This window comes from Podarcis bocagei, assembly GCF_964188305.1.
Source record: "Podarcis bocagei genome assembly, chromosome: 2".
NCBI classification, from domain to species: domain Eukaryota; kingdom Metazoa; phylum Chordata; class Lepidosauria; order Squamata; family Lacertidae; genus Podarcis; species Podarcis bocagei.
Window position 1 is genome coordinate 8,818,838 of NC_138126.1, and position 14,373 is coordinate 8,833,210.

Below are 14,373 nucleotides of genomic sequence, written 5' to 3' on the forward strand. Positions count from 1 at the left end.
AGACCTTCATTAAGAGAAAGGGAGACGCCTCTGCCCTGGTGGAGACCCCCACCCTCCATTTCCTGTCCTCCCCGCAGCCCCCTCCCTGCAATTCTTGCCCTTGGAGGAAACGTTATGGGGGGAAGGAGGTTTGACTCTGTTTCTCTCCTGCCTTCCACTCACCTCCGCTCTGGTTGTAGCGATTCCGCAGAGTCTGCAGATTCCCCCTGAATGCCAGCTCATGCCCCTGAGAATTCTGAGTGTTCCCATGCCAGTACTGAGGATCCTCCTTTTCCACCTTCCTTATCCAGGGGATGCGAGGCTGCACCTCCTTGGTGTCACTGTCATACTGAACAAATTGCTGGTCATCCACATACCCGACAATGATGAACTGGGGCAGCCCCTGGTCAGGCTCAGACATGGCTGTGTGGAAGTAGCGCAGGGAGTGAGAAGTGGAGCCTGGAAAGGAAGAGAAAAGGGGGCAGAGAGTTAGGGGTTCTGCAGATGAAGGTGGCATCCTAATCCTGCTGTATTGCAGGCAGCAGACCTAAATTAGGAGATCTATGGACTATATGGAACTTGCCGAACTGACTGGGAGACTCCGAGACCAGAGAGATGAGACGGTGGAAGACGATTGGAAGAAGTTTAAAGAATATTTGAAAAAATATGCTAATGGAAGTGGATATAGGCTGTAGGGTTAGAAGTAGAACATAGTGTCAATTAAAATATTATTACCTGTAAGGGATAAAATGTGAAGATTTTTATGGTAAAAGTAAGTGTGATTAAAAAAACGGTTAAAAATTATGATATATGTAAACTGTTAAAGATGAGGTAAAATGAAAATCAGATACAGGGGACTTGGGGAAGCTCACCTAACAATGTTTAGAAAAAATAAGGATAAGACAAGAATTTGTTTGTATTTTCTGTTTTTCTGTTTGTGTTGTTAAGTTGTGTTATAAAATGAATAAAAAAATTTGGGGAAAAAAAAATAAATTAGGAGATCCAAAGTTTATCAGGCTTTGGGGGAGTTTGTCCTACCAAGCCAGGATTATAAACTGTGGTTTGAAATTAGCATGATCAGACACACTATAGGTAAAACTAACTACAGTTTATCTCAGTTCAGACATAACACAATGTTAGTTGAAAGTGAAAACACAGGCTTCCAATCGCCGCCTTGTAGCCACATGCAAAAAGGGAATGCATGAACCCAAAGCTTAGTGTGTTATGTGCAAATGCAGCTAGTGTTTCAATACATAGCCTGTCCAGAGGTGGTGGGCTTGCTGAGCATTCTTGTCTTTTGGCCTGTGCTTGCACCTCTCATAAATTATGTTACGTCAACTTGACTTTTTACCTTTCCTCATTGCCAATAATCAAGATTCTACCGACAGAATGAGGCTGACAATCTTGCTGAAGGATGGAACTGAAGGGAATTCAGCTCGACATCCCATATATGAACCAACTCTGTGTGTGATGAAGAATAAGTCAATTGTATGTCAGGGAGAAAAAGAGTAAAGAGACTCGATTCTGAAATCTATGAATCAGGAGCTCATAAGAGACCCTTGTATGTAGTCTCATCTATAAAATAAATGGATCAACTATCTATAAAATAAATGGATCAACTTCAACAAACAAACAAACAAACATTAGCCCATGGAGCAGAGGGCGAGAAAAAGCTCTGCCAGGCAGCACTAAATCTCTGCATGTCTCTGCTGAGGCTCCGTTTGAGGGTGAGAGAGGCCAGCCCCTCCCCTTTTGCCAAGGGGGCAGGAATTGCCCCCCACTTGCAAGTGCCAGGCTGATGAGAGCTCCCACAACATGGTCTGAAGGCTCAGGATGCAGGCACCGAATGGAAGCTAAGCAGGCTCAGGTCTGGGAAGTGGATGGAGGGGAGACCAGACAAAGCAAATCCATATACTGGGAGAACAGGAATCTGCCTCCTCCTGGGTCAGACCACTGGTCCAGGTAGCTCAGAGTTGTCTGCCCTGACTGGGATGGCTCATATCTGCAGAAACGGGCCTAGTGAAGCCACTCCCTTGGAGCCGCCCCACAATCTGACCTTCTGGAGCCATGCACTGAACAGGTCTGACCTGGGTCTTGCTTCCTGGGCTCTGGGAGGCTTTGGAAAGATCTCCTGGGAACTCAGGAGAGCCCCACAAGATCCCGTGAGAACCTGCCAGAGACTGTTATGCAAGGCAGAGAGCTTTAAAACTCTTTCAGTACTGGGAAAACCTTGCAGAAAAAGAGCTCTCTACCTTCTGCATATATAATTGGTAGGAATCCAGCATACAGTTGAAATCCTTCAAGGTAAATGCATTCCAGTTGCTGGTTTCCTGCACTTTACACCCGTTTTCCAGGGAGATGTCAAGTTAATTGGCCTGCAATTTCCAAGATCCTCCCTGGATCCCTTTTGAGAATCGGTGCTTAAATGGTTCAGTGTTGCAATCTTTCAATGGTCTGAGCTGCCACCCACAGAGCGGGTTCCCCACTTGAGAAAGAAGGACCCACAGGGATAGCAGGGGCAGGAGGGCAAATGCAACTTTGGGGTCAGGTCTCAACATGTGGCCCCACATCCCCTTTCCCCCCACTTGCCCCTTCACGAGATCGAACACAGGAAGGGGGACAGAGCTCTGGCCACCAGGGGACCTAATGAGTCTCCACAGCAGATGCCCATCAGAAGCAATTAACTTTTGTTGTCGTCCATCAGCATATTTTGCTGTTTCTGCTCACTCCCCACACTCCTTCACCCTCTTCCCAAGTCACAGTGAATGTGTACTAAGGGGGCTGTGTGCCTCCTTTGCGCAGGAGGAAAGAGCCAAGGCTCCATGGTACTTCTCTAGGGCCACCGTTGTGCAGGGTACAGGATGAGCCCCACAGAGAAGGCCCCCCAAGACAGCTGCAGCCCCTCAATTCCCACCCTGGGCTCCTTTGGGAGGAAGGTGGGGATATAAACTCAATTTTAAAAGATGACTGTCAGTACCAAGAAAGGCCTCACAGATTTGGGCGTAAAGATGAGGCCTTCCTTCCAACACATTCTCTGCCTAGAGATTATCCAAGACCCACAGAAACAGCTCACAAAGACTTGGGGAGGGAGGGAGCTGATCATAAAATCTATGTGGGGCATTTCCCTGGCGGAAGGTAGAGTGGCACAGTGCTAAAAGGGGCAGAGGGGGCTATTCCTGTTTTGCCTCAGGTAGCAGAAATGGGACGTATAATTATTATTCTTTATTGAATTTATATACCACCCTATACCTGGAGGTCTCAGGCTGGCTCACAGAACAAAATCAGAATACAAAACCACAAAATATTCAATAATAAAAAGCCAACCCCCCCCCCAAACCACACACTTTTAAAAGGATGTCACTCAAATCAACCAAACGCCTGGTTAAAAGGGAATGTTTTTGCCTGACTTAGTCCAACAGGTGTATAATGAAGGTGCCAGGCAAACTTCCCTGGGGAAGTAAGAGCTGTTTGACAGTGGAATTTGCTGCCAAGGAGTGTGGTGGAGTCTCCTTCTTTGGAGGTCTTTAAGCAGAGGCTTGACAACCATATGTCAGGAGTGCTCTGATGGTGTTTCCTGCTTGGCAGGGGGTTGGACTCGATGGCCCTTGTGGTCTCTTCCAACTCTAGGATTCTATGAGAGCCTTCCAGACGGGGAGCCACTGCAGAGAAGGCCCTGTTCTCACATTGCTGTCACCCTCCGCCCTCCAGAGGAGGCAGCACAGGAAGGAGGGCCTCAGAAGATGATCTCAGAGTCCGGGTAGATTCATAGAGAAAGAGGTGGTCCTTGAGGACCCTGTGAAAATTGTGTCAAATGCACTTTGGACAACTTCACTCTCAAGGAGGAAGAAGCCCGCTTTAATTTGGCCAGTGACTCATCTCAAAACAACTAGGAAACTAAAATAAAAACCACAGACAGGACTCTGAGGGTCCAACCCGCCTGCGATGCTGGCATCTCGACTGCAGCATCCATGGCAGATGGCCATACAACCTCTGCTAACAAATCTCCAAGGAAGGAGAATCTTCCACCTTCTGAGGGAGATCCACTGTGGAAAACAAAGTTCAAGGAAGCATAAACCTGCAAGATGAGTTTGCTTGAATCACATACGCCTTGATGGTCGGTTTGGTTTCCTTTCAGGCAAGATCAAATGGGATCCACTTCTAAGACCCCCCCTCCCAGGGCAGGGGCTCCCCCCACTTCAAACCACAAGAGCTCAGAGCAAGGCTGCCTCTGGTTGTGGCATCTGGCTGAACAACACAGGCAGTTCTGCTCAGTGTTCGGGAGACAAAGAGCCACAAAATGAGGAGGAATCTGAAGGAACTAGTGGTCTCCACCCCCCTTTGCCCAGCCCTGTAGCACAGTGAGGGGGCAGCCCCCCATATCAAGAGGGTTCAAGAGAGAAATAACAGGTCTTACTCTTCAGTTCTTAAAGCTTTTAAGTTACATTGAGAATTTTTATGCAACAAGCAACTTTTAAACTAAAGATAGTATTATATTCATACCATTTTCCATTAGAGAACAACAAAAGCTATTTACAATTAAGATTCAAGTAGGTAGCAGTGTTGGTCTGACGCAGTTGAAATAAAAAAATAAAAAAATTGTCCAGTAGCACCTTAGAGACCAACCAAGTTTGTTCTGGATACTGTATAACTTTTCGTGAGCATGCACACTTCTTCAGATACACAGGGTACAAAACGTAGTGAAAGGGGCAGTACAGGAACGGCACAGAGGAGCCCCCTGCATAATTTACAAAATCTACATTTTTGACAGGCAACAGGAAGGGGTTTTTTTTGGGGGGGGGAGTTACAATTGTAAAGCAGGAGAACCAGATTATGAATGTGCATGTGAAAGGGAATTCCTGAACAAAACAACATTGGGAACTGCGGGTGGGGACCCCTTATTCAGACGTTCCCCCCCCAGCAATGAAGTCAGCTCTACACCCGTCCAGCTCCCACCTCCAGGCTGGTCTACAGAGTGTTTAGCTGAGTTTTCAGAGCGGCTGAGGGTTAGAAGAGGGTTAGAAGAGGGAAGGTAAAAAAATAGAAAAGGAAGGACCTGTACTCTGTCTGTCTGACACGCACACGCACACGCACACACTCACACACAAACAAACCAGAGTCAACACGAAGCTGCGGGGGGGGGGGAACAGGCGAGTCACTTTCCCCACCATTAATCCTGCCAACACCTTCCAGCTTTGTTTTGTTCTTTGCTTGAGCCCCGAGCCCAGGAGTGACGCGGCCCCTGCCCCGGGCGGAATACAAAACAAGCCAAGTCTGGGAAACAGATGTCTGGGAAGGGATCCGGCTCCGCTTCGGACAGGAAACTCCCCGATCGCCCTTTCAGTGCCCACGAAATGCAATTCGCAAAGAGTCGTGTGTCCCCCCCAAAAAAAGGATTTAGTGGAAATGATTTTCTCCCCCCGCCCCAGAGCAGAGTCCTTACCTGCGCAGTCCAGGAGCAGCAGCAGGTGGGCAGCCGCCCCCAGGATCAGGGGGGGCCAGCGGAGGAGGAGGAGGACCCCCATCTCCCCCCCCCAAAGCGAAGCTCCCTTTTCCTCCTCTTACTCCAGCGACGTCCTTCTCCCTCCGACTCCGAGACCCGCTCTCTGCCCCGCCCGAGGAACCAGCAGCAGAGCGAGCCCGGATTGGGCGAGGGGGAAATGTTCCGCCAATCGGAAATATGCGCGCAGATTGCGGCATCGGTCGCCAGGCAGAACTCGAAGCGCAAGTTTGGGAGCGAGGCTGGAGAGGGAAAGAGAAAGTGATTGCAGCTCCCCGCCGGGAATCGCCGCCTCCCTCCCTCCCCCCTCCCTCCCCCCCTCTCAGCTCTTCCTGTCCTGCCCTGCAGGGAGGGCGGAGGGGGGTGGCCAGGGGAGGATCCCAGGTTCAGTCCCCGCATCTCCAGGGGGGTCTGGGAATGCCCCCCTCTCTGGAACTGGGGGGAGGGGCTGTGAGATCCCGAGCGAGGTGGACTCGTGTGGAGGCAGTGCAGGGCAGGCTCCTGGGTCCTGTTTTTAAATGGCTTCAAAGATGGCTCCCTTCTTCCTCCGCTGTCAGAGACATTAAATGCATTAGCGTCCCACTCGCTGGGTGTCCCTCTTCCGACCTCCTTGCATGCTTCCTTACTGGGACATCTGGGTGGTCACTGGGAGACAGCCATGCTGGACTCGATGGGCCCCTTTAGGGTGATCCAGCAGCCTGGCTATTCTCCTGTGTCCCTCTATCTAGTGGCAGGGGGTTCCAGCGGTTAACTCTGTGCCTTGTCAAGAAATGCTCAGGTTTGCTTGCTACAATTTACTTTCTCCATGTGCTTTTTAAAGGGGCATTTTATATCCCCGCATATCTCTGCTTCCTGCCCCAACATGAGTTTCCCTCCCCCTGCCTGGGACCCTCTTGAGTCTGCAGGCCCAGGGGGTGTTGGGGGTCAGGGAGGCCCCCTTTGCCCAGTCAGCAAGACCCAGCGGCTGCCCAGCCTCTTCTGGAAGGCCCTGAGCCCAGGCTGGGTGCTTGGCCCAGAGAGCGCTTGGCCCACATCCCACTTCCAGAAGCCTGAACATTGAAACCTGAGCTAAGCATGGGACACACGCAGAGAAGCTGCTGCCTTTTCCAATAAATCAGGAGAGAGACAAGTAGTGGCCGCTCCTTGCCCAGGTACAAGGAAGCTTTGGGTTTAGGGGGGGGGGCTGTGAAGTCGGAAGGTAAAGGATTATTTGGGATTTCTTCTTTTCCCAAGCTGCATGATCTCTATCATCCCTATTTGCCCTTGTCTGATGCCAAAATATTATTGTGAGTTTGGGGGGTGGTCTTAGTCTGCAGGATGCCTGAGTCCCTTCTAATTCCTGGATCCAGCCAAGGTTGAAATCTAATGGAGGGATCCATTGTTGAACTATCTCGGTGAGATGGTGGCCGTAGATGTCCCCTAAGCACCCTCACTAGTATAGCCAAAGAAGCCCCTGTGAAGAAGGAGGCTGGCTGTTTTGAGGGGGGCTCTCCTGGACCCACTTTGGGGACTCAATGGGCTCAGTCACCTCAGGGACGTCTTAAGCTTCACTTTTCACCTGCTCCATCTAGTTTTTCCGGACAGGGATAGTCTGCCCACAAGGATCCATGTTCTGCTCACCTCCTGACAGGATTATTGTAAAATGTGGTGTTTTCCCCAATACAGCAGGGATGCTTCAGCTGCTACAAGATAAACCTGAGAGGATTTTCACTGCCACAGCTCATTCAGACCAAATCTCACCAGGGCCAAAAGACCCTCTGCCTCTTTGTCTGGTTCTGAGTTCAAAATGAAGGAAGGTGAGGACAGGTGACCTCACCTAGGCCCGAAGTCACCCCCCCCCCAAGCAGGCTCAAAGCTTCTCAAAGCTTTTCAAAATCATTTTCTCCGCAGCTAAGCATCAGAAACATTCCGCTTGCTGTAACTAAAAAGATTGCAACAAGGTGGAGAACAGAGCCCATGGTCTTCTCAGGCCTTTCTCAGAACCACATTGCAACTTGCTTTCTCTCCGGGAACCATGCCAATGCACAAGAATGAAACAACGGGAACACTAGGAAAACCCCCTCAACCCCCTTTCCTGCCAAGAGTCCACAATAGTCCCAAGACAGCTTTCTGTACATGCTCAGGAACCTCAACATGGGGCAGGACTCCTGAGGGAAGAGAAAGGAGGAGGGAACTGGAAAGGGATATATATGCTTGTGCACATGATTGTGAACTTCGTGCATGCTTTTTGTGACTTATCACACTTGCTCCTTCTACCAGTTCATGGATGGTAGAAATAAAACCTTTTTCTCCGAAACTATTCCTTGAGTGTCTGTTGACTCCCACTTCCCTTTCCCAGGCGCAATATTTTTCCCACCCGAGGGCAAAGCCTCATAAGGCTACATTTCTATCTAGTGGCAGAGGGTTCCAGTGTTTAACTGTCTGCCTTGTAAAGAAATGCTCATTGTTGCAACTAGGGCTGAACCTCAGGGTTGAGGTCAACAGAGAGAGAGAGAGAGAGAGAGAGAAATGACCACACAAAGAAGCACAGCAGGTGCTGGGAGACTGACAAACAGACCAGACCCCACCAGCTTGCCAGAATTTCCTTTCCCCATGTGGTTTTTACAAGGGCATTTTATATCCCCACATATCTCTGCTTCCTTCTCTCATCCTACTGGCCCCAACATGAGTTTCTCTCCCCCTGCCTGGGACCCTCTTGAGTCTGCAGGCCAGGGGGAGTTGGGGGTCAGGGAGGCCCCCTTTGCACAGCCAGCAAGACCCAGCGGCTGCCCAGCCTCTTCTGGAAGGCCCTGAGCCCAGGCTGGGTGCTTGGCCCAGAGAGTGCTTGGCCCACATCCCACTGCCAGAAGCCTGAACGTTGAAACCTGAGCTAAGCATGGGACACACAGAGAAGCTGCTGCCTTTTCCAAGAAATCAGGAGAGAGACAAGCAGTGGCCGCTCCTTGCCCAGGTACAAGGAAGCTTTGGGTTTAAGGGGGGAGGGGCTGTGAAGTCGGAAAGTAAAGAATTATTTGGGATTTCTTCTTTTCCCAAGCTGCATGATCTCTATCATCCCTATTTCCCCTTGTCTGATGCCGAAATATTATTGTGAGTTTGGGGGGTGGTCTTAGTCTGCAGGATGCCTGAGTCCCTTCTGATTCCTGGATCCAGCCAAGGTTGAAATCTAATGGAGGGCTCCATTGTTGAACTATCTCGGTGAGATGATGGCCGTAGATGTCACCTAAGCACCCTCACTAGTATAACCAAAGAAGCCCCTGTGAAGAAGGAGGCTGGCTGTTTTGAGGGGGGCTCTCCTGGACCCACTTTTGGGACTCAATGGGCTCAGTCACCTCAGGGACGTCTTCAGCTTCACTTTTCACCTGCTCCATCTAGTTTTTCTGGACAGGGACAGTCTGCCCACAAGGATCCATGTTCTGCTCACCTCCTGACAGGATTATTGCAATATATGTTGTTTTCCCCCAATACAGTCGGGATGCTTCAGGGGCTACAAGATAAACCTGAGAGGATTTTCACTGCCACAGCTCATTTAGGGCCAAATCTCACCAGGGCCAAAAGACCCTCTGCCTCTTTGTCTGGTTCTGAGTTCAATTCAAAGTGCTAGTCTTGTTTTAGAAAGTCCTCCGTGGCTTGAGGCGCCTTCTGCTCCCCTGCTCTCCTCTGTGGAGACTTTTCTCCCTCTCCTTTCCCCTCTTCGTGGAGGTGAAGGGGGCGACAACAACTAACGGCCAGGAGGAAAATGTTTGTTCTTCACAGACTTTTTAAAGAGTTTTCAGGACTTTAGACATTGCCTGTAGCTCTGTTTTCCTGCTGGATAGCTTTGCTATGTGGCTTTAAACCACCTTTGAATCCACCTTCCCTTTGGGAAGGAGGAGGCAGCCATTTCCCCTCCCTTTCTGCTTCACTTCCAGCCCTCCACAAAATGGCTTCCGTCCCTGACAAGCAGGCCGGGTGGGGCTGCCTCAGCCTTCCCGCTTCCCTCCCTGCAGAGGAGACCTTTGGCGCAAGGGAGAGCAGCCAAACAAGGGAGAAACCGAAAGCCACAGCAGCCCACAGATAATGTTGCCTGACTGGGAGATCGGCAGGCAGAAATGGCACTCGGGGAAAGACGTTTTCTTTCTCCCCACAATGTCCCTCAGCGCCCAGATGGGGAGACCTTTGGCATTTCTCCCTCTTGGCCTGGCCTGGGCCCCCTCCAGCCTTGGAAAGACCCGTCTCCCTCAGCATGAAGGACAAAACCCTGAGCCTCCCCAGCTCTCTTCCTCAAGGCCAAGTGGCCAGGACTCCTGGGTCCCCTTTGGGAGGAGACTCGGCAGGAGCCAGGACTCCTGGGTCCCCTTTGGGAGGAGACTCGGCAGGAGCCAGGACTCCTGGGTCCCCTTTGGGAGGAGACTCGGCAGGAGCCAGGACTCCTGGGTCCCCTTTGGGAGGAGACTCGGCAGGAGCCAGGACTCCTGGGTCCCCTTTGGGAGGAGACTCGGCAGGAGCCAGGACTCCCGGGTCCCCTTTGGCAGGAGACTCGGCAGGAGCCAGGACTCCTGGGTCCCCTTTGGCAGGAGACTCGGCAGGAGCCAGGACTCCTGGGTCCCCCATGGGAGGAGACTCGGCAGGAGCCAGGACTCCTGGGTCCCCTTTGGGAGGAGACTCGGCAGGAGCCAGGACTCCTGGGTCCCCTTTGGGAGGAGACTCGGCAGGAGCCAGGACTCCTGGGTCCCCTTTGGGAGGAGACTCGGCAGGAGCCAGGACTCCTGGGTCCCCTTTGGGAGGAGGCTCGGCAGGAGCCAGGACTCCTGGGTCCCCTTTGGGAGGAGACTCGGCAGGAGCCAGGACTCCTGGGTCCCCTTTGGGAGGAGGCTCGGCAGGAGCCAGGACTCCTGGGTCCCCTTTGGGAGGAGACTCGGCAGGAGCCAGGACTCCTGGGTCCCCCATGGGAGGAGACTCGGCAGGAGCCAGGACTCCTGGGTCCCCTTTGGGAGGAGACTCGGCAGCAGCCAGGACTCCTGGGTCCTCGGCCTTCAAAAAATGAATATTTCTATCCAGGTGGCATTCATGTTCTCCTCATAACGGCCCTGACAGGCCCAAGGTCCCTGAGGGAGCTTCATGGCTGCGTGGGGATTTGAACCCAGGACTCCCAGGCTCCCATATCCCAGTCAAACCACAGCCCCACACTGGATCCTTGCAGGCTTCTCCACCTCACAAGACTAGGCCTGCAGGGACATCTCTCTTGACATTATTTTTGTCCCCTTCTTGGTGTTGTGTGGAAACAGCAACAAGTCTTCTTGCCCCTTAAAGGCTAGCAAATAGATGATGGCATAAAAACGTCCTTGCTGTGTTTCTCTGTTCCAACCTGGATTGTTTCCCAGGAGACTTTGCCCCCTTTCTGCCTCCCTCAGCAACCTCTGAGTCCGGTGGGAAAGTCCCAGGGCAGTTCCCAGAACAAGGCCTTTTTATTTTTAATGTTTGTTTTCATTTTTACTTATAACAAAATGTTTGTTTTCATTTTTACATTTTACTGAGGGTGCAGTAAACAGTCTTTGGCAAGTTCCAATAATCTAAATTTTGTTTGCATGCCAAGCTAGCAAAGGAATCTCAAGTGACTGTGTCTCAGGCTGCTTGACTGACATTTCTCACAGGAATTTAAGAACGGAGGCAGATTTTGCTGAGAAAGTACTCATCTTTCCTTAACAGTGGTGTTTGTGTGTGTGTGTTTCCTGCCCTCGCGATCTCTTTCTGCCACAAGGCACCCTCACCCATTTCTCCACAGTCCCTAGTTGTATTTTCTCGCTTTCCCCTTTTTGCGATCCTCTGCTGCCCCCTGCCGGCTGCTTTCTTCCCCAGCTGAAATGGAAATCAGGTGATTTCTAGGAAATCCTTCAAGGGACCAGTTGAAGCAAGTCACGGGTTGCAAAAAAAAGGTCAAGGTTCCCACATATGTCACAGCTTTGGAATCGGTGCAAGTGGGTGTATGCCTACCTATGGTGTGGAAAAGCGGAAATAGATAAAACTTTTACAAATCACGTAATCAGAAAAAACCTATTTAGAGTATGGGGCAAGTATAAAAACTTATTAGAAAGAAAAACACCTCTGTGGATATCCCCAGCGGAAACTACAACCAGGAAAAGAATAAATATGGATAAGCAGTGGTTAACTCACAGTGAAATTTTATCTCTTGCAGGACAGGAACCAAAACTGAGAAATCTCGAGGAATCAAGAAATCTGGTTACCAATTAGCTACAGGTACATCACATTAATGAATTGTTTAAGATAGATAGGAAAAATGGCTTTGCAGAACAAAAGTCTCAGTTTACTAAAGACCTTTTAGATACAAATATAAAAGTATTATCAAATATGTACAAACTGCTGTTGGAGTGGGAAACGAAAGAGGAATTTGTGAAATTTAGCAGGATTAAGTGGACACAGGATGTGGGTCACAAAATCGATTATGAATTATGGGGAAAGTTGTGGAAAATAAATATGAATTTAATGGCAAGTTATGCGATAAAAAATTGTATGATGAAAATGGCCCACAGATGGTATTTAACACCCCACCAGAATGACAAAAATATCTAAATAAGAAAAAGGTATATTTTGGAAGTGTAATGAAATTGAGGGATCTTTTATTCACATGTGTTGCTCGTGTAAAATAATTAAGGGATATTGGGAAACGATATAAAATGAATTTTAAAAGAAACACCTGAGAGTTTCCTTTTGGGGATGGTAACAACAGAGGTTCCCCCCAAAACAAAAGAGTTTATTACTATGCGCCTCTGCCACAGTTAGAACCTTATTGGCACCAAGGTAGAGAACAGGATAGCACCCACTCAGGAAGAACGGCAGTGTAAAATGTTTGAATGTACTGAACTGGCTGGTCTGACAAACAGGATAAGAGAAAACAGATATAAGGAATATAAGGAGGAATGGATAATGCCTAGTGAATATTTCAAGAACCAGTCTAGAGAAAGACATAGCTTAGCAGGTCTCGTATAAATCCAGCAGTTGAAACGGATGAGAGTATTTAATAGATAACAAACTGGATGATTAAAAAGATGTGGATTACGCAGAGTAGTAGAAAAGCAAAGGAACCAGGAAAAGTGTGGAAGGAAAGTCATACGGTTGTGTTTGGTATGAAGTTGTAAGTGGGACGAGGGAAGGAGAGAGGGGTTAAATATGCTCTCTGTTCCTGTTTTTGAAAATGCAAATGATTTTTTTAAAAAAATGATCCCCTCTCCACGGAGGCGTTTTCAAGGTGGGCACCCCCCCCCCACCGATGGAGGAGCTGCTCAAATGTTAACATACGTCTCAGTCTACAACCTTCTAAGATTATACAATAAAATTATAATGGTACAGGAATAATAATTAGGAGTGTTTTACAACCATCAGTGCAGTTCTCCATGTGTTGCCTAGATGTTCACACACAAATGATTTTGCAGCGCTCCAATGTCGCCTTAAGTTGTGTTTTCCGTGAAGTCCCATTGTACGTAGCAAAACTCACACACCAAGGCCAGCCCAATACATTTTGACACCTGACACCCAAATGGCATCCCACTCCCCACCAGGGAAGAAGCAGCGAGGGAAGATTCACATCCAGGGCAGTGGGAGAAAGATTAGCTCATTTTAAATGGTATTGTTTTAACATTTTGATGTTTGATGCCCTGAGCTGCTTGGGAGGAAGAGTGGGATAAAAATGTAAAAAAAGTTAAATATTTTGGTCATCTTCCTTTCATTTCAGTGGGAGAACTTTCTTGGGATTGTGGACTTTTGGGGCAACCCTGCCTTGATCACCTCCCACCACCCCCTGCCCCAGATCTGATATGTATATATTTCTTTTATTATATTCCCAACCCTCCTTTCTTCCATCCTGGAAGCAAAGGCAGCATCCAGGTGGTCCCCAATCCTGGCACTGACCGGACTTCACACCCTCTTGGCTTCAGCAACATGGCGGCCTCATGTAACTTAAGCCCACCCCTGCGAAAACACAGATTCTGTCCCCATCTGGCTTTGGACTCTAGTTCTTCAGTCACTTTGCACCGGGAGACCAATTATTGGCACCTCCCTGCCAGAGTCTGTGAATATTCTCAGGAACTTCAAAATCTCTGGAACTCCTGTGCTAAGAAGGAAAGATCCACTAAAGAAGAAGGGTGTGCACCCTTATTTATTTCAGTTAAATGGATATTACAAAATAATAATTCTATTATTTATACCCCACCTACTTGCCTGGGTTTCCATTAAAAACAGAGTAAAACTTCAAACATTAAAAACTTCCCTAAATAGGGCTGCCTTCAGGAATAAAAATAATACAGTGGTACCTCTGGATGCGAACGGGATCCGTTCCGGAGCCCCGTTCGCATCCTGAAGCAGGGCAACCCTGCCTTGGTCACCTCCCACCACCCCCTGCCCCAGATCAGATATCTACATACCGCATTTTTCGCCCTATAGGACGCACTTTCCCCCTCCAAAAATGAAGGGGAAATGTATGTGCGTCCTATGGGGCGAATGCAGGCTTTCGCTGAAGCCTGGAGAGCGAGAGGGGTCGGTGCGCACTGACCCCTCTCGCTCTCCAGGCTTCAGGAAGCTATCTGCAAGCCTAGGGAGCCCGGCGGGAAGTAGTGCCGGGCTCCCAAGGCTTGCGGACAGCAGCCTGCAGCCAAAAATCCAGGGAGTGCAGTGGAGCGCACCCGGGCTTTGGGCAGCTCTACGCAAGCCGTAGGAGCCCGGCGCGACTTCCCGCCGGGCTCCCACAGCTTGCGGAGAGCTGCCTGCATCCCGAAGCCTGGGGCGCACTGAACAGATATCGGGCAGATATCCGCAAGCCTGGGGAGACCCCGCGCCTGGGGGGGGAAATATTTTTTTTTCTTTATTCCCCCCCCCAAAAAAAACCTAGGTGCGCCCTGTGGGCTGGT

General features: G+C 49.7%; 1 protein-coding gene and 1 long non-coding RNA gene across 3 annotated transcripts in view; one reads left to right on the plus strand and one right to left on the minus strand.

The window, feature by feature from the left end:
- Positions 1-5,584, minus strand: part of LOC308580968 (class I histocompatibility antigen, F10 alpha chain-like) — a 78,535-nt gene extending 72,951 nt beyond the window's left edge. For both annotated transcript variants that reach the window (XM_081183325.1, XM_081183324.1), the window contains exons 1-2: positions 5,420-5,584; positions 163-438 (exon numbers count right to left, since the gene is read on the minus strand). In XM_081183325.1, the coding sequence (XP_081039451.1) occupies positions 163-438; positions 5,420-5,501 (358 nt within the window). In that variant the 5' untranslated portion in view covers positions 5,502-5,584. The remainder of the gene's footprint in view (positions 1-162; positions 439-5,419) is intronic.
- LOC308581252 overlaps positions 1-14,373 on the plus strand; it is a 93,384-nt gene that overhangs the window by 77,982 nt on the left and 1,029 nt on the right. The gene's annotated exons all lie outside the window — the stretch shown is intronic.